This window comes from Micropterus dolomieu, linkage group LG22 (genome assembly GCF_021292245.1).
Source record: "Micropterus dolomieu isolate WLL.071019.BEF.003 ecotype Adirondacks linkage group LG22, ASM2129224v1, whole genome shotgun sequence".
In the NCBI taxonomy this organism is placed as follows: Eukaryota; Metazoa; Chordata; class Actinopteri; order Centrarchiformes; family Centrarchidae; genus Micropterus; species Micropterus dolomieu.
This window is the reverse complement of record NC_060171.1, coordinates 5,496,096-5,517,304: the sequence shown is the minus strand read 5'-3', so window position 1 is coordinate 5,517,304 and position 21,209 is coordinate 5,496,096. Positions and strand designations below refer to the sequence as shown.

At 40.0% G+C, this 21,209-nt stretch overlaps 1 protein-coding gene across 1 annotated transcript in view; it reads left to right on the top strand.

Moving 5' to 3' along the window:
* The first annotated feature begins 10,683 nt into the window (after positions 1-10,683).
* Positions 10,684-21,209, top strand: part of met (MET proto-oncogene, receptor tyrosine kinase) — a 67,572-nt gene continuing 57,046 nt past the window's right edge. Inside the window, exons 1-2 of the mRNA XM_046037596.1 lie at positions 10,684-10,950; positions 12,557-13,748. Coding sequence (XP_045893552.1) covers positions 12,558-13,748 — 1,191 coding nt within the window. The 5' untranslated portion in view covers positions 10,684-10,950; position 12,557. The remainder of the gene's footprint in view (positions 10,951-12,556; positions 13,749-21,209) is intronic.

The following is a 21,209-nucleotide window of genomic DNA, read 5'->3' as shown; positions in this document are numbered from 1 at the left end:
TGCAGCCTGAGACAAGCATGGACTCTCACTGTAAACTGTATTGTTCAACAGTTTTAGCATGTTGAGAATGAAGTCAAGTCAACTTAACAATGGTTCTTTGTTTTAATCGTTCAAGAGGCAATGAAACAATGAATACCATAGAAACAGGGAACAGGGGGAGCTGTTCAAAGCTGCCGCTGTTTTTGTTTCATTTTATGGAGCAAAATCTCATTGTAGCCCAGCTCTAGTTTGCGCCTCTCATACATCAACATAACATCTGAGTCACAGAGCTAAATGAAATGGCCAAAAGTATGTGGACATCCAAACATTACAGCCATGTGTGATTGTTGTACATTCAGCCACAAGAGTACAGTCAGGTGAGGTACCAGTGTTGGTCCGTAAGACCTGGCTCACAGTCATCATTCCAGTTCATCCAAAAGATGCTGGATGGGGTTGAGGTCAGGGCTCTATGCGGGCCGGTCAAGTTCTTCTGCACCAACTAATGGACCTGGTATTGTGCACAGGGGTGTTGTCATGTTAAAACAGGAAGGGGCCAAACACAAACTGTTACCAGAAGTACTTGCCAAAAGTACACAAAACTATATGGACAGGAGTGTCAGTACCAGTTTCCTGACTTAAAGATAGTGGCCCAAAGTGCTCAGTTTGCATTAGGAACATTGAGAAGTTTTATCATCACATATGTTCACACATAATAACCCATTTATATTTTTCTTGCATTATATAAAACAAGAGATACAATACTATACAATATCATCTTTTAGGATTGACAATAGAGTCACTACTTAACATACAGGTTGAAATCTTCTTTATCATGCAGCTGAACGAATATTTTTTTGACCCAGACAGTTAATTACCTTCTCGGTTTTTCAAATAACGCCACATCATAAACCTGATGGTTAGCTGTGTGATGTACATGAAAGGCACAAACTAAGGCTAGAGGTAGGCACAAATAAGACCCTGTGAGACAGGCAAGAAAGCAATACAGTTGAATAGAATAACTCTTCTGAACACCCAATACATGTAAACTAAAAGAGTCGTTCAGTCTGCACTCAGACACCTTAAGCATTATTACAGTAACACAGGGTGACAAAACTCCTGAGCAGGATGCAAAAGGTCCTGGCAGGGTAAAACCTGCTTGCTCGAGAAGTGAGTGATTCGCAGTGCAGGACCAAAGCAGAAATAGCAGGAGGATGAGAGAACACAGAGGCCGCTCTGTTACCTTCATGCAGACGACAGGATTGGGTAGTGGCACTTGTGAGCTAATGGAAGTGACCTGATAGAACCAGGGTGAGAAGTTACCACCAGGTGCTAAATCAATGCTCCTATGTGTGGTGGTGGTAAGTTTGCCTGTTCTATCAGATATCAGTTGGGGGTTCTAAAGTTTACTACAAACCTACTTGCTGAAATAGTCAAACTGGGGTCAAGAATTAATTGACCATAGGAGTGAACTTTTTTTATTAAACTGTGAAGCGAGCTGAGATTTTTGGATGGAATTTTCCTACCTTTAGGGCAGCTAAATGTTTCAGTTCATTTACATTCCTGATTTTCATTGGGACAGCAAACAGATTTCAAGAGTCTGCCACCCATAGAACTACCCTGGGTGTTATTATGCCAAGTGCTTGCTGGGAAAGGCTCCATCATCCTGTGACTATGAATACAAATAATAAGGTAGCTAATAATCAATGTATGATCCCTGTGGATGATATTTTTTTTCACCTAATGTAAAATCACCATAAAATTCTTTTTGAGAGGTCTGTTATGACTCTTGATCACTTTAGAGACTTACTTCAGATTTGACAATGCAACAGCTCCCTCTAGTGGGATATTTTGAGAAATACAAATGTAAACGAAAAGACACCCATATGTGACTGTTGAACATGTCATGCCAAAAACATGGGCATTTATATAATTTTACATATAACCACAAGAACATTGGTGAACATTGTCATTATCAGGTCTGGCTCACAGTCAGTGTTTCACTTCTTCCCAGAGGTGTTGGATGGGGTTGGGGTTAGGGCTCCGTGCAGGCCAGTATGGTTTTTCTACACCAAACTGGGAAAACCACTGGTCGTGCACAGGGGTGTTGTCACATTGAACAGGAAAGGGCCAAACACAAACTCTTGCCAGAAGGTTGGAAGCAGACTACTTTCCAAAATATCATTGTGTGCTGAGGCATTTAGAACTCCCTTTATTTTCCTTTAAAGAGCCCCTGATCAAAAGTACACAAAAATATGTGTCAGATGTAAATTGCAGGACTAAAGCTTATTTTATTAACAAATCTACCTTGCTTAATCAATCATCTATGATTTTGTCATAGTTGTATTTTACTGTAATATTGGATGCCAACAGATCTTTTCCACTTTACATTTTTAGTCATGGAAAGAACAAGAAGTCCTAATATTTTGTATATTTTATATACAGAAAATATCAGACCACTAAAAGTACAAAGCAATTAAATTTGCCATGTTGTATCACATAACACTGTAAGTTGTGGGATGTTTTGTTTAGTTAAAATTAATATATCAACACTGATATTTTTATGAGAGTACTAAGTGTTGACTGCTTTTTTTGCCATCCGATGATTTATTACATGCAATGCATACAACTCTCTCCAAAAAGTGAACTGAAGTAATAAGTCTAAATTCCTTGGTTGTCAACTGAACAAGCGAGTGCAATAGCAGCTAGATGTACCAGACTTAATGCAGACATGACGTTCTCTTCTCTCAGTGACTCGCCCAGTGTCAGTAGCATTCGTCAGTGGAAAGTCAGAGACCAGGTGACATAAACATTGTGGCTTTTAACCACCTGGAGGGCTGCAGGATCAGCAGCTGTTTCCTACATTCAGACATATCAAACACAGCAGTGATTAGAGACAGACTTGTTAGTGGTTCTGTGTAATTTGTTGCTGTCAAAACACATCAAGTAGGCACTCACCTTCCCTGAAGATGGTGGTTAAGAAGATGCTTTCACATCTACGTCACTTCAGCGTTGTAAGCCCTGACCCCTGACCCAACTGCAGGACTGCTGCCTTTTGAGAGCTTACATGGTAAATTTTGGTGTGAGTGTGAGTGTGTATTTTGTGTGCATTCTGTTTTGTCATTTATACTGCTATCTTGGACAGGACATTCGCTCAACAGATTTTTATAATCTCGTTTTGATTAATTGTTTTTTATTTGTCCAGTTGTTCTGTGTAGCTTCCATGTCTCCTTTAATCGACAGAGACTGCCACAAGGGCAATTCAAGAAAGTTGCATATTTAGAACAATTAAATCTTCTTTTTTTTACCCAAGAAAATTATCACGAAAAGCACTATTTGCGCAGTTGACACTTCAATTCAAATCTGGAAGGCAATTTGGATAAAATCCTTCATCACAATATGTGATTTACGATATATCACAATATCACTATATACGGTGTCATGATATATCACATGGTCTAGAAAATCATTTATAAAGCTATTTATGGATGGTTGTGGTAATCAACAGGCACTTCATCACATCAGTTATAGAAAGCAGTCCAGTTCATTGATTTGAAACATTGCCCTCAATGGCATATACAATCTATGAAATATGAAAGCGAGCGCCACCATGGAATAAAGAGTAATGCAAACTTTTGATGGCAGACAAACTCATATTGCAAAGTCCTCAGATTGTTGTATGCATTTTGTTATTATTTGTCTTACTTTTACTTTGCTTAACCCCCATTCTTTAATTTGATACCCACACATTTCTCTACATTCGACAATTTTTTTTCAAAAGTTTGCAGAACTGGATTTATTGAAGTGTAGGCTACAACCTGTTACTAGGGGAACACAACCATCAGTGGGCGCTGACTGACTGCACAATGGTCTGAAGTCCAGAGGAGCTCTGTCCTTCCTGATCTGTTAACAGACATCTGCAACTGAAACACATTTCTGTCTTTTTTTTTTTTTACAAAACCAGATTCTCAGGTCAAATCCCACAAACTGCACTCTGTGTTCAGAGCATGTCCTCTTTATTTGGTTTCAACAAACAAACCCTCAGGGAAGCTGCTGCTGTCCTTTGTCCCCACACACAGCAAGCTCTCTGCCCGTTTGCCTGCAGGGCATCAAGTCTGAATTCAGACTTGATGAGCAACAAAGAACAGAAACTGCTGTTCCTATGTGGTGTGTTACTTTTTCCTCCAGCCTCTTAAATTTGCTTTGGTTGTTGATGAATTTACAGAAGCTCCTTTGTAACCAGACTTGTAATGAAAACAAGGCTTCACACTTATACAGGGAAAATCCCACATCCAACGTTTTCAGAAGAATAATCTGAATAGTTTTTGGCCTAACGCTCTGGCAGCTGTTACAGCAGTGAATAGTGTAGATGATGAAGCTTGCTATGACATCAAGCATGAGGAAGGCTGGCACAAATCCACTCCCTCAGGCTCAACGTCAACCACAACAGGCCTTTACAGATGTTCCTCCCCCCAGGCACACCTGGTTCTCCCTCAGTCAGTCAGTGTAGTCTTTAAAAGGATACGTCACTTTTACCACATCTGTTTGAGACAAAGTATAACAACAAAATCTCATATCCTCATTTGTTGATTTTGTATCCAGTTTTATTGCTCCTTGCTGTGCTCTTTCTGACATCACCTATCAATCAACCTTTCTGACGGAGTCATTAGCTCGGCTATTGCCATGTTCTTCCTCTGTTTATTCAAATATACTGGAAACGTGTGTTCATAACAGCTATTACAAAGAGCTTTCAGGAACTGAATATAATTAAATCACTTTAGTGTTAATGGAGAGCAAAACATATGCAAAAATATTCATGTATTTACTGAGGGTTATGTATATATATAAGTATATATATATATATATATATATAATCTGTGTTGTTTGAACATTGACTTCTGTTAGGCTTTACAGAACCAAACTCTTTTGTTCTGAAACCTGGCTGACCAAAATCTGTGTGGTCCTTCTCTACGGATGTGTTAAAAGTTGACCCATGTGTGTTTTGTAAATTCACAGACTCCAGAACAAAGCAGGAAGTAAGATTACATCAGGCTGCACACTAAATCAACAAGACAACATCCTCTACCTTCAGTCTTTTATCAGGATCTGCAGAAATAAGGCTTTATAAAATTAGTGTTTTTTTATAATGAAAGTGTGAATAATTAAATAAATAAATATATATTTATTCTTTGTAAATATGTGTTGAGTCTTAAACACAAATGTATCATTTGAGGTTGACACAGTGCTTGCACAATGTCAATGAAGTTCTTGAATATATAGATTTTATTATACTATACTATTTTACTGTTTGCATTAAAATACACCGAACAAAATTATAAACGCAACACTTTTGTTTTTGCCCCCATTCATCATGAGCTGAACCTAAAGATCTAAGACTCTTTCTATGTACACAAAAGGCCTGTTTCTTTCAAATATTGTTCACAAATCTGTCAAAATCTGTGTTAGTGAGCACTTCTCCTTTGCCGAGATAATCCATCCACCTCACAGGTGTGGCATCGCAAGATGCTGATCAGACAGTTTTTGTATTGCACAGGTGGGCCTTAGGCTGGCCACAATAAAAGGCCACTCAAAAATGTGCAGTTCCATCACACAGCACAACGCCGCAGATGTTGCAAGTTTTGAGGGAGCGTGCAGTTGGTATGCTGACTGCAGGAATGTCCACCAGCGCTGTTGCCCGTGAATTGAATGTTGATTTCTCTACTATAAGCCGTCTCCAAAGGCCTTTCAGAGAATTTGGCAGTACATCCAAACAGCCTCACAACCACAGACCATGTGTAACCACACCAGCCCAGGACCTTCACATCTAGCATCCTCACCTCCAAGATCGTCTGAGACCAGCCACCCAGACAGCTGCTGCAACAATTCAGGTTTGCATAATCAAATAATTTCTGCACAAACTGTCAAGAACCGTCTCAGGAAAGCTCATCTGCATGCTCGTCGTCCTTATCAGGGTATCGACCTGACTGCAACTTCGCCATTGAAGAGGAGTGGACCAACATTCCACAGACCACAATCAACAACCTTATCAACTCTGTGCGAAGGAGTTCTGTTGCACTGCGTGAGGCAAATGGTGGTCACACCAGATACTGACTGGTTTCCGGACCCCACTGGACCCCCCTAATACAGAGAAACTGCACATTTTCGAGTGGCCTTATATTGTGGCCAGCCTAAGGCAATACCCATGCTGTCTGATCAGCATCTTGATATGCCACACCTGTGAGGTGGATCGATTATCTCCGCCAACAGAAGTGCTTACTAACACAGATTTTGACAGATTTGTCAACAATATTTGCAAGAAATAGGCCTTTTGTGTACACAGAGAAAGTCTTAGATCTTTGAGTTCGGCTCATGATGAATGGGGGCAAAAACAAAAGTGGAGAAAAGGGAAAATGCGCAACCAGCTTAAAAATGCCCAGATGTCATACTGTCACCTGGCACTTGACTGTGGTTTATTTTAGTCAAAGCTTCCACAGATAAACAGCCAGGACGAGCAGGCTAAGTGCTCTTGAAGACTTCCCATAAACAGTTTTACAAGATGAGACTGACACAGCAGAGGAAAAAAGAAATGGAGTAATCCAGTATAATGAATGCCGTAAAGTTTTTATTATATTAATTTGATTACATTACAGAAAAAGCATCTCAAATGTAATGGGGGAGGGGACTTTTTACAGTAACTAGTGTCAAAGAGACATTTGTCCTGTATATCTGCAGCTGAGTTCTTATAGGGTACAAGTGGATTTATTTATTTTTTTTACAGTGTGTGTACACAATTGACGAAACTATCTGCTTAACAAAATGTTACAACATGTTGAACATGGTTTTCAGTTGATTTACAGACATTTGAAACAAACATATACTAATAACCAATTACTGTGTCATTCTCAATCACTTTGAGATTTAAGAGCTGTCTAATTAACTGAAACATGACCACATTACATATTCTGAGCTATATCTATTGTAAAACATCTCATCACTGAGATATGGATGGACTATGTGGCCTAAAAGCCACACAGTATGTGTACTTTACTGAGTTGATATTGCCTCTTCTTTATTATATTTACACCTCCACTGATGATCTTCGGTGGGTCTTCATATGAGCAGATTGGCAGATACGGATGTAGCAGCAACTTCTTGACTGACAGTTTTCTTGTCTGTCTGCTGCAGTAACCATTTCCTGTAATGTATGAGATTGTAATCTTATGATTTCCTTTTTCATTAGAAGTTCCTTTATCTAACTCACAGGTACTAGAAGATGGGAGCGGAGATCTACGTCTCCAGACATGGAAATATGGAGTCTAGCCATCCAGCACGGTTTGATGACTGCCAAGCTGTAACCAAAAGGTGACAAAGGGTTCAGTCTAGGCAGGGAACAATATGACCATCAGTGAGCAGTGACATCCATTTAAAAATAGAATAACAGCAACATGAAACAGAGTCTTCTATTTTATTTTTAATCAACTCATTTCAAAAATGTCCTTGAAAGATTGTAATTTCTGTAACATAGTCTTGTTTTTGGAAACTCTAGATGTTTTTTTTATCTTATCAATGGAAACTCTAGATGTTTTTTTTATTATATCAAGAAAAATCTAATTTTAACCCTAAATAAAGAAGTAATTAATCAGCTGTTAATTGTACAGCGCACTTAGACAGCAGCTCTTTTAGCTTTTGTTTGTATCTAACTAAGCAGATAGTTTGTCACTTAACTTATTTTATCAATAAAACATTTCAAAGAATTTTTCGCCATCTCAGACACACTGCAGAGCATGGCAGGCATTAAATGAGATAACCATCTATTTCTCAGCACTCTTCTTCAACAGCACTCAATACTTAATGTAGACACCGACCTGCTCTCTCGTTAAGAGTTATTACTGTACAGACAAGAACATCAGCTAAAGATCCTCCCTTGACCTTTTAGAATCTTTTGTGAACAGTCGTTATCTATCATAAATTGCAAAGATCCTGCTGAAGAAGGCTGTCTATGGAGATACACAGCTGAGTGATGACGGCTGCGCACACTTTATCACCACTCCATCAATGAGCTAAAGAAACTGTGAGAGGCAAAGAGTCCATCCACAGAATAAAGCAGCCGGGGCATCTGATGGGTCAAGAGCATTAATCAGAGTTTACTGTCCGGTCAGCAGTTAACCAGGGTTTGTATTGACCCTGCAGGTGATAAATAACCTGTGTTGGACTAAGTTTAGGTGCATAGGAAGGGTTAGAAGAAGACAGAGTGCAGCCCTGCTCCTCCAATCACTCGCGTTTGTCTGTGAGATTAGTTGCTTCACTTTGTATTCAGTAGATCGGAAAATACCCAGGCCTGAAGCTCCCTTCATGTCCCTGGAGACCAAAACATGCCTGTCCACCTGGAGCACCAGCAGATGGTGCCATAATAAGTCAGATGCCTGCAAGTTGTAGTGGGGTTTAAAGGGTCACTTCACCCAAATGACAAAAAACATATTTTCTCACTTGCCTTAAGTGGTATTTAGTCATGAAGATAGTTTTGATTTTATTTGAACAAGTCTGCAGATACACCTATTGGCTAAAATGGGCACAAGTGGAACATTGTAACCCATATATGATTGTTGTACCGCTCATTTCAAAACCATCTGCCGCTGACAGCCTCCACTCTTCTTGTTATAGGTTTTCCCACCAGATTTAGGAACCTGGCTGCAAAGGTTTGCATTAGTGATGTGGGCCACTGATCTTGAGCAATAATCTATTAAAAAATTAAAAGGCCACATTCATTTCCAGTGACAGAGTCCCTGTTTTTTGTGATTTGGATAAACTGACGCTTTAACTCTCACAAACTAAACATCTAAATCTTCTCCTTTGTATTTTTATCTCAGCTAATTTGCAGCCTCGACCAAAATATGCACAGAAAATAGAAAGCGCATAGCTGTTGTGCTGCAGGTGTTGTGGTTGCAGGATGCAGATCATTCCTACAGCATATGTCATTCTTTGGGGTTTCCACATTCTGCATACCAGCAGTGTGAGATTCACCACCAAGCCAACCTTTTCCTTCTTCTTCTTCTTCTTCTTCTTCTTCTCCTTCTTCTTCTTCTGCTTTTCTCCAAGACCATAGGCCAATATAAGCGCCCAAGCCAAAATGGAGTTTACCACCACAGGAGCCACACAGACACACCCCAAGGGTATACAGTCAGACACACACACCCTGTGTCAGACACACCCCTTGGCAACTGTGGCAGAAGTACCCTGAGGTACGGCAAAACAGTGTTCCTCTAACAAACACAGACTACAGAGAGAGGGGGAGTGTGTTGTGAAACTTCTGGCTCATCGGGAAAAAAAAGACAAAGAGGACAATGGCTGTTTATCAGAGTACTTTTTTTGAAGGAACACTTGAATTTAATTACATTTGGAGCCTTTAGCTGATGCTCTCAACCAGATTTATTATCAAATATGTGAGCAGGTAAAAGGGAGAGATACTTCAATGGTTTCATGTCATTATTGGACAAAATGGTTTAATCCAGTAAGACACCTTGATTTCTGAGCTTAAATTGAAAATGAAAATAATTATGCTGAAAGTTGAGTTAAAATTCAACATTTGGCAAAATATGCTTATTCGCTTATTCCTGGAGTCTCAGCTGGTTTCCTGACAACCTCACGATAACAACGAGACTCTAGGAACTCACTGCATCATGGCAAAAAATAGTCCTGCACATAACCCTTCAGTTTCTGACAATGTATTCATTAACACTATTGCAAATGAAGATTCTTCTTCAAAGTTCCTTTGAGAAGAAATAAAGGTTGATGATGTACAGTGACAGCTTAAGGGCTCTCTGGTGTGATGTCAGAGGTAACAGTGTTGTCCTCTGGGAAATCTGGGAGTAGAAAGGATGATGAATCTGGGAGGGTTTCTCCAGATTCTCTCTATGTGAAGCCAAAGATGATCAGTTTCAATTCCAAGATTGAATACAGCAAAACCAGCTGAGCTTTGCTGTCGTTAACAACTGGAAAAGGAGAAGAAGAGAGGAAACTATTGCTCTGTAATGACACTTTACCTCACTGAAACACTTATTGCATCCACACACTGAGTGATATGTCTAGTTTTACATAGAAGATGTCACAGATTCCATCACATCACTCCTCTACTCACTTGAACACACTCATCCTCTGACTGTCCGTCTCATTAAACCCTCACATGTCACTATCTGTCAGAAAGTGAATGCAAACAGCCGTTGTGCCGCTTCTCGCCAGCTCTGTACCTATTAATTCTCCATCCACACTCTGTTATCAGGGTTTCCAGTCTTCATTCCAACTGCCCTCCATTCAGGAAGTGGGACAAAGGATTTTCTTATGCAGGGCACTGTGATTCATGGCTGAGACACACACACACATACAGTTGGTTTAGCCTTTATAACTTAGCTCATTACTTATGGCTGAGTGAGCCATTTTAACATTATAACCAGTCATCTGACTCACAGGGGTGCTGGAGGAGAGTCAGGTGGAAGAAGAAAGAAATACCTCCTTTCATGCACTTTATGTGACCATTTGTTCGGGTTTTGTTTAATTTTGAACGTTTATAGAGCTTTCCTTCCTTGGGTCTCTCACCTGAGCTGCACAGACCGAGGAGCCGCAGCAGCACCTGGACGCATCACACAGTTTGGAGAGAAAGAGGCGGAGCTTTAAGAGAAGCTGAGACGTGAGCAACAGCAGCAGCGGCGTGTTTTTGCTGGATGCAGTGAGTCATTGACTCTCACCGGTTTCAGCTGGAGAGCAACGAACAAGAGGTTAACTGGTGTGAAAACAGGTAAAGTCGGATTGAGAAAAATATTTGGCCACTTTTGTTACGAGTTTTTTCACGGAGAAGCGAAGTGGAACGTCTACAGCGACCAGTTGGGACTTGATGAGAAAGTCCAGAAGTCCCGCTCTTGGAGAGACTAGCGGAATATGATTTGAATCAGCGGAACGTACAACACTGTTGCTCGCTAACAGGTGAGTTTGTTATCTATACATTTTCTCACAGTTTATTTACTTTTCTCTTTATTAATCCTTCTCAAACTGTATATTCATGCGTAAAAACGCAGAAACCCTGACCCTGAAACTCCTAACCCTTTCCTCCTCCTCCTCCTCTGGATATCACAGCTTGTTTTGAAATGTTTTTTCTGGCTCCTAACACAATTTCACCAACTTCCCAAATGTGTTTTCAGAGACCTTTCGCCATGAGTCACTTTCCTCTCAAAATGAAAACATTTTCACTGTTTCCCACCGTCCTTTGTCCTTTGAAAAAACAGCCATGCGAAGAGACTGTAAATTTATTGTGTTTGGTGCAGGTGCGCAATAATGTGTTAGGCTACTCATAACCAAAACAAGACGATACTCATCAATATGCTTAAAAAAGAACTGCCTCTAATATGGTGTAATATTCTGTAATATAATCTTAACGTGTATTTTGGGGTTCTAAATATGTGCTCCTTATTTTATTTTCTACTAAATCGCTGTTATTCTTCTACCGTGTTGCCTCAGACTCTTATATTATGTGTTTGGCAATTATTGGTAATATTCTCTGCTGTAAACTTTCATAGAAGTTTGCCTACAAGTAGGCTACCTGTTAAATCTATCTGTCTTTAGATCTTCAATCAACCAATCAATCTTAATTTGTAAAGCACTTTTTATACAAAAGCCGTTTAACATAAACTGCTACACACTATAAAAAATCTTCTGAAATACTGTGATAATATGAAAAATCTCCCGAACAAATGAGCCGCTAACAATGAGACACCGTTTGCTGAATTTATGCATCACTGTGGGCATGAGTGTGAAAACCAAACGTACTGTGCTGGTTGTTATTGCCTTGTTTTGTTTTACATGTGGGGATCATGTTATAACCACATCCAGATAGGGAGCGTGTAAATGCACATTTTGCAGATTCTCTGGTGTTGCTCTCCTCCCTACACCCCATCCTCCACTAAATGCATCTCCCTGTAGATTACCATTTAGTTGCTGGTGTTATTTATCATTTTGCAGAATAGTCCCCCTTGCCTTCTCCCTCCTGCCTCTTTTGTTTTAATTAAGTTTATCTCTGCTCCCTTGGGTCCTTGCTGTCTAAACTTAGGCCTGTGGTTGCATCGCCCTGGAGAGCGGGCTGCTCTCTGGGTGATTCACTACTTGGCCTCTCGCTGTGGTCACTTGGGAACAGAAAGCACCACAGAAGTGCTTACCCAGGTCTCATTGCTGGCTTGTCTAGGGTCAGTGGAGTCAGAAGTAGAAGCACTGATGATTAGGAGGCTGATATCAAAGCTGTGTGTCACCATAAAGTATTCACTAACTTCAGCATGAATGGTTTCACTGCTTGTGGTGAAGTGAGCAAACCCTGGTTTTATACCCTGATACAGTTCCATTTATGAGTCTAAAAAGGGATTTCGATGGCCCCCTTGTTTCTCCTCAGTGATTCCTATTCAGCACAGACTGCCCCATTTTCCACACATTCACACTCCAGACAATTGAGGCCACCTATTCAAAGATATCTGTGATGAATGTTTTGAGTTCTTTGTGTTCCAGTAGGGATGCCTTACCAACTCATTTCTCATGTCTCCTATAGGATGAATCTCCACTCGCTTCATGCCATCATGCTGCTGTGGGCCTTGTGTCCCAGTGCACAGGACCAGTGTGATAATTCACCTGAGGCCAACAAACTCAACCTCTCAGTCACCTACGAGCTCCCAACATTCACGGCAGACTTCCCCATCCAGAACATGGTGACGCTGGATGGGATCATCTATGTCGGGGCTGTAAACAGAATCTATGCCCTGGCCCCGAACCTCACAAAGCTGTCAGAGTACCACACAGGGCCGCTGCTTGCCAACGAGACTTGTGGCAAGAAACTGACCAGCAATGACAGGATGGACAACCACAACATTGCCTTGGTGGTGGAGAACATTTATGATAAGGGGTTGTATAGTTGCGGCTCTGCAGACAACGGTATTTGCCGCCGTCATGTCCTGGATGACGACATTAGTCCAAAAACCGTAGACGAACAGGTGTACTGCTTCGGAGACAAGGTGAGGCAAGGCAAAGGTCAACCCAGCAACTCGGATGTTGTGGTCAGCCCTTCAGGCTCTCAGGTGCTCAATGTGGAGAGCAACGTCATCAAATTCTTTGTTGGGAACTCTGAGATCCCAGGCATAGGAAACATAACAAGCAGGGCAACACATCCCCATACCATTTCTCTGCGGAAGATGAAGACAAGCCAGAATGGCTTCACTTTCTTCTCCAACCGCTCATACATGGACCTAATTCCATCTCTACGTGGAAACTACTACCTGCGATATGTTTACTCCTTCCACAGTGGACCTTTCACCTACTTCCTCACAGTGCAGCGGGTGAACAGGGACTCCCAGGCCTACCACACCCGCATAGTCCGTATGTGCTCCTCAGACCATGTGATCCGCCGTTACGTGGAGATGCCCCTTGAATGCATCAGCACCAATAAAAGGCGACGGCGCTCTACGGAAGATGTGAAGGTATTCAACATCCTCCAGGCAGCCTATGTGACTAAAGTGGGCACTGATGTTGAACTGCAGAAGCAGCTGAAAGTGGAGGAAGATGATGACGTGCTGTTCACCGCCTTTGCCCGAGGAAAGCCAAACTCTCCGGAGCCGACCTCTAACTCAGCCGTCTGCATCATGTCCCTGAAACACATCAACAACATGTTCAGAATGTACATGCAGATGTGCAACACAGTAGACCTCTATCACTTCACTGGATCAGACAAGAAGTCTTGCTACAATGTGGTAAGAGCTGGGAGGGGGCTGGGGTTACTGTGTAGGTATAGCCATTGTAGAACTGCTTTGCATTGTTTTGTTTTGTAGAGGAAATGCAAATGCTGCTTTTTTTCTGAACTGTCAAAAAAAGCACAATGAATTATTAAATCCCCAACCTTATTTAAGAAAGTATCTTCTTTCTTACTTTTTACAGTTTCACTAATTATTTTAGCAAAAATAACCAAAAAGGATCATATTGTCTTGTTGCACACTGATACATTCCTAGCTAGTTTTTAAAAAAACATAAAACTGACATTATTTAGCCCAAATAATATCTATTCAATTTATGTTAGACTTGAGATTTAAAAAATCCTGACTGGCTGCAGTGTGATGGCAACCTCTAGAATGGCATCTGCTGTATTAATATGTATATTTTTGACACTTCTTTTTAAGGAGCTTAGTTAAAAGTGTACAGCTTGCACAGACTTAGTAGGTTAAATATCTTTTATTTATTTACAATGCATTTGACATGGTCTGTCTTGTCGTGCAGTTCATATATTCATATATTTGTATTGCTTTCTGCACACTGAAATTGATGCCAAACACTAACTCCAGCAGTAAATTGCAAAATTCCTTGCTCATCAATGATATTTTAGAAATTTAAGTTGTATCTTTTTACACAAGTGGTGTTAATTTAATCCAGAACACAATTTTATAGTCTCTGCAGATCAGTTTGAGCATCATCATGATGTGGTTTTACGAAGTCTCTTAAAATAAAATAAGCCTCTCTTTCAGGCATCTGCAGGGCTTCGTTTTTATCTTTTTAGAGTTTTTATTTACTGCAGGCAGGTTAGCTTGTTGGCTAGAGAGACCTTCTCAGTAACTGGGTGGTCTCTGGTCTAGACAGTCAGTGTGTCTTTCTACTGGATCTCTGTCCTTGTGTCATTGTGTTCAAGTGTCCTTGAGCAAGACACTGAAGCATGACCTACTCCTGACTTGTCCCCACTCACCACTGACCGCTCTGGTTAAGAGTTAAGTCTGCATCATATGGACGTGTGAGGAAACACATTCCCTGTGTAGTTCCCTTGTAGTGTGTTTAATGTGAGGTTTGAGGTGCTCTAAAAGTCCTTTGTTTTATTTTTTTGCATTACCCAAAGTGGCAATTTATTTTGGCTCTGTACTGCAGAACATTGGATTTGAAAGAAAACAATGACTATGGGGTTGAAGGTTAGACACTCAGCTTTAATTTGAGACTGTTGACATCCATATTTGGTAATCAGTGTAAGGCGCTTGGTATCAGGACAATGATCCTAAACACAGAGACAAGAACAGAACAGTGGAAATGGTTGGGTCAGTCACCTGACCTCAATACAACGGATCTTTACATTTGATTGTATTTGACTGTGTATTTTTTGGAAAGTGTTGTGAGACCATGCTGCATGGTGATTTTGCACTGTAAATATCATTTGATGATGATTTGAGGGCAAAAAGCGAGTTAAACATGCACAAAGCGATGATGGTTCAACTACAGGTCTGGCAGAGAATCACCAGGGAAAATCCAAGTGTCCGCTGGTTTATTTGTGTTGGAGACTTCAGATGATTATAATTAGATAATTTAATTATTATATGAAATATTAAATATGATGGTTTAATTTAAAGATTATTTTAGTTTGTCCTACATTTTGGCCCCTAAAACTGGGTGACTATGTATAAATAGGGCTACGGTTTTAGTCACACTCAAACTAAGTTGAAAGTCAGCACTTTACCTTTATAGTCATTGCTTCAGTTCACATGCATTGTTTTAGATGTAACCTCCCCATGCTGCTGCAAGACAGTTGTTACCTTGCCTGTACTAACTCACCTCCAATCCATCAACATATTGACTAAATCTATCGGTTGAATCACCTGATCAATAATGACATGAAGTTACCTGGCGACCACCCTGCCAAAGGGTCTGTCAATATGTGTACTAGCAGTAGCTCCCTCTGATTTCATCTTTACTTAGCCTCAGCATCAGTCAGTTATGTATATCACCAGTGGATTACCTTATGTCTCCTGGATATGTTGTTTAAGGGCAAGCAGATACAGGAGTAATGCCAGATTCGCGTGCAAACAGCCAGCACACTCCTGAGGAAGACATGTGTCAAAACACTGGGCGTGTGTGTTTCCATGCAGGCTATTTTTTGTATTATGAACTAGTTTGAACATCATAATTAGGGAATTTTATTGCTGCTGTTGCTTGGCAGCAAACCACAGCCATAACGTTATGGGTGGAAAACATCCCAGATTGGTTGCATCAATTTATTGAACTATATATACTATAAATATATTTTTAGGGCTACTTTACATCACAGCTAATCATTTTGAAAACCAGGCAATGTCGCTGCTATGCTTCAGACATTTCAATTCATTCATTCATTCATTCATTCCAGACATTCTTTGGTTTCCATTCATTTTTTTATGATACGAAAATCAACAGGCTATTAAAACTTTATTTTACATAATGAACATCAGGTCCGCATCACTGCATCCTGTTGAGTTTTCTTCTTTATCACTCTTTATATTCAGTCTCATCGTTGTGTGAATCCTTGCCTAACACACATGTTGAAACATCTAAGAAAACATGTTTTTCTTTTTATATTTTTAAAACTAGTTGTCTTTTTCTTCATTGCCCTTTTCTGGAGCACCAGATACAATATAAAATAGGACATGTGCGACAAAATACTGCTCCATGGTGCCACTAGTGGTCAAAAACTAAAGAGTGTACCTTTAACCTTTGTCAGTTACATTATTGTTAGACGGTAACTCTTTAAATCAATCTGCACTTAAACTGCATTACCACGCAACGATAATGGTACCATTAACAAAATTAATGCTTGATGTTTGCAATGATGGATTACACAACTCAAACAAGTTTGGAGAGTCTGGTAATTGATTTTGGTACTGTACAGAAAGTAATGGAAACCACCGGATGTGTGGAAAGAGAATAAACATCTAAAACTGAATAGCATGCATTGCAAATTGGTTGGCAAAAGGGTGTAGTATACATGATTTATAAATATGGAGCTACAACTTGTAAACACACTGTCTGGTCCTTAGGTTCAGTACTGTATACAGCGATTTTAAAGACACAGGCTGCAGTGAAGGGTTCAGACAGACAGACAAACAAACGTGAAAAGTGGCATGTGGTTAAGTTCTTAAAACAGATTCAAACCAGCATTGCAATACATGCAAAAACATGGTGGGTGGGTGTTTGGGTACATCAGCATGGTCTTGACAGCTATCAGCGGCGAGATCCACAGGGGAAAGTGAGGAATGCTAGGAGCTGGGGGGGTTCAGGGGCAGTGCATATCTGACTCTCAGCGAGCCGTGATGAATGGCTCGGGGATAACAGGGCATCAGCAGCTGGGCGGAAGATGATCCCCTGACCCGCTGTGGCAGCCGGCCATGCTGGCGAGGCCTCTTCCCCACTCCACTCGACCCCCACCTGTTACCAGCACCTGTGGGAAAGTGGATCATCGCATCAGTAACACCAAAGAGCCTGTTTATCTGGGTTGATATTTTCCTGAGGGATCATTTAGTATGATCTTTTATTGGTATGATATGATCACATAAGTCTTTTGTTTTCTCTGGTACAAATTAGAGCCTATTGACACAGTGATACAACTCAGGAGAAACCTCTTTGAACTCAACACATCTCAACGTGACGCATTTCTGGTGAGGCAGCTGGAATGCTGCGATTTGGACACTTTTTTTTGTCATGGTGCACGGTGACATCTTCTGGCGCCTAGATACTTGGGTGAACAGATGTGAAAAGTCTCTTTGTCTGATTTATTACTTAACCATGAACACATTTTGTGCAAAAGTCAGTAGCAGTCCTCAGCTGTAAACCCGCAGAGCCTGTTGAGCTACTGTCCACAAGATCAAGGCAAAAATCACCCTGTTACAAATCAAACAACCAACACCTCACGCTACTACGGCGTCAAAATATTTATCAAGAGTTGTACTGTACCAAATGTAGAAAGCTGAGAAAAACCTTTCTTTCCCAAATCCCCAAACAGTAATTGTCTTTTTCCACCTCTTAACAGTGACTGTCGGTATGAAAACTATTGTTTTGATCACCCCCATTGAGAGTGTTCTATTCCATTAGTATACATTCTTTCCTTTCTTGAATCACTTGATTACTGGGTTGACGTGAGGCATGACATCAGTTTTGCAAGAGTTACAGGAGGATCTCTTTGCTGTATAATTATCACAGAATCCTTCTGTTTCTAACACAGAGTACTATCTGCATAGTTTTGATATGTCTGCAAACAATGTAATTTAAAAGTTGAAATTAAATTATGATGACTTCAATCTTTTGCAGCTGCAATACTTTCCTCACTCAGTCATCCTTTATTAGTACCTCCAACTCAAACACGCACGCACTCAAAACCAGAGCATGGACATTTTCCTTTGCAGGACTCAGCAGAGACAAATGGCACAAAAATCTGCTGTTTCAAAATTTGTTTGAGTTTGAACCTCCGAACATGCAGACACAGCAGGTCATGTGCTGAAATGCTGTTGCCAAAAGAGCTTTTATCTCAGTGCAACTGGAAAGCCGTTTTCCAATTTCTCTTTTATTGCTGACAGTCTTACTTGAATCCCCTTGTCCTCAGCTGCCAGGTTAAGAAACAAGTTGTAACAACAAAAGACCATTGGAAAAACTGCCCATCTGATGCTCTTGCTTAAGCTTATAGTTGAATGATCTAATCATAACACAGCTTAATAGATTTATGGCTTGTATTCAGTGGCATATGGCAGGTTGACTCTCTTTTGTCATGAGGTTTGGGAGAGATAAGCACGGCCATAAATTAATAAAAGGTATAAACACTCACAGGAGGCATACTTAAGCACATTGGAGGTTATTTTTGTCATTTACTCCACCAAACTGAATTTCTGGTGGGAAAACACCCAATAGTTTTCTGAGACTGGTTGAAAGCTCAGTGTAAGAGCAAGTTTGAAGTTTTTAAGTGGTGGTTGTCAGCACAGACGTGCCTCTTAACTCCAGTTTAGGCAGCAAGATATGATAAATGTTGTAATGAAGAGTGGCTCTCTTTTGGGCTGTCTACGTGATGGAGCAGATCTGCTGTACTTATTGTTTCTGCAGGGCTATTTCTGTCTTCAGGCTACTCTCAGTTACATGAAGAGAATAAAACTGTAAAAAATTATACTATTCTTCACCATGAGTATAACTACTGATTGATGTGCTTTAGTAAAAAAAAAAAAAGAATGCTACTGTTCTAGGTACAGTTTAAAATATAACCCTAGTTCCTCTCAAAAAGGCATCAGTTGTTGTTGCGCAAAAGAAAAAGAATCGACATTTAACTGTGAAGCTGATAGTGAGTCCATTATTTACCAAAGCCACACGGAATTGGGTAATGACTAATCTTGGTGCACACACAAGTTTTGTGATACTTTTAACTAATTATTTTCCAAATGTGTGCCAAAATTGTACCTGAGATGAGTGAAGTCTGAATGTGTATTTGAGTCGCTTTCTACCTCTCCTATCAAAAGCACTCTTTTAAACTATTGATCCGACCCCCAGAATGTGCTGTTGCCTGACGGTATTGCTTTTAAAAAAAGACATGTAAGGCCATTTTGCTGGGTAATGTAGTGTGCAGAGCCATGGCAGGGATTTGGATCATCCCCAACATGCCTGGCACCCATTCCCATAAGTCTATTGAGAGAGCAGGAACATTTGAGACTAAAAATAAAGAATAGCCATGGGTCAAAATTATCATCGGATTACTATTGATTCGAGAAAACCCACCAAATGCTGATTGCTTTTAAATTGAATCTTCAGCCTGATTGATTATAGTGTGTGTAATATAATTCCAGCTGGGAGACACTTTTGACCGACAGTCATTTTAATTAGCCCGCCTGTTTTAATGAACAAGCTTTAAATGCTGGCTTGAAAAAAATGCCAGCAAGCAGCCACGGAGGCCCATTGATTTTATATTATTGTGTTAAGGAATTCCTAATAATTTCTGATTATGAAATAGAATAAAGATCCAGTTAAGTGACTTCCAAGATACATTTGGCTTTGCCAGTCAGGTTTTTTTTGTCACTAGATAAGATAGGATTTCATTGTATTTGTACATAAGACATTACGTACAGCACAGAGTAAAATAATGCAGAAATAAGCATGCAGCAGAGGTGCCTATTGTAGGTTCTTGCCAGGACAATAGAGGCTTTATCCAGCATTAATGACAAGATGCATGGCATGCGTATGCAGCTGTTAAACAACAAGGAGCGTATGGAGACTGTAGTTATGTTATAAAGCTCTAAAATCCAAAGATACTTGCTTGGTGGTGGTCTAGTGGAGAATGACTGTTTTCTCTGAAAAACGTCTTTTTTTTTACTTTGACATACTTTGTTATTATGTGTCTTCATCGTAAAATTCTACTACTGCTACTTGTGTCCACTCATGATACTGCAAACGGTACACATTGCATGTCTGTCAGATCATGTTGCTATTCCTGAGGTTGCTCCCTTTTATTACAATTTCGGTTGTTTTATTTGTGGAGTCATCCATTATTTAAATTGATATAAAACAGATTATTGACATGAGACTTAAGTCACAAATATGGGGACTTAAGACTTACTTTAGATGTTACTTAAGTTTTGACCTATTAACACTGATGCTGTGTTCTTACACAGTAATGGTCAGCATTCAGTTGCCATCTTGACTTGCAATTTGATTTCACTTGTCTTTCCTTTTAAAGAGCTTGGACTTGTCACAAAAGCCTCAAAAGCACCTTTGGAAATAGCTGCAATTTTTTCCAAACTTTTCACATTGCATTTTTTGAAACAACAAAGAAAGAAAAAAGTGGAAGAAGAGATGGTTAGCATGATAAAAACATAAAACTAACAATTATAAAGTTATCATATCAAGAAAATACCATGTATGAAATATGTAGAAACATATAGCAAACTCTCAGTGTCAGCCTATCTACCTCTAAACTGTATTTCACCATGAGCTTTTACCATGAATCTGTAATATAAAATTTATTATTTGCTTTCTCAGACATGTATCAGTTGCCTTAGAGCTAAAACTCACAAGCCAAAAATAGCAAAGCCTCAAAATCTACATCTCTTACTGTGAGGAGATGTGCTTTAATCAAAGCAATAACTAATAAATCAATCATCAGTTTAAGTGTCATTGTAGTTTTCCAGTGACAGATGATGAGATCCGCAGCAGCCTGATAATGTCAGTCTCTCAGTAATTCTGCTGACTCAAAGGGTTCTGTTGTGAATGTCACTGTTTTTAGTCCCACATGCCCGAACCTGCTCATGCCATCATTAAGCTGGTATTTGTTCCTTTGAGCTCTTCGTCTGCGCGAACCAGATGTACTGAACAGCGGGCTGTACTGGAGCTGGTACACATAACATCAACATTATCATCATTTAGTTATATATGAATAATGAGATATCTATGTTTGTGTAGTC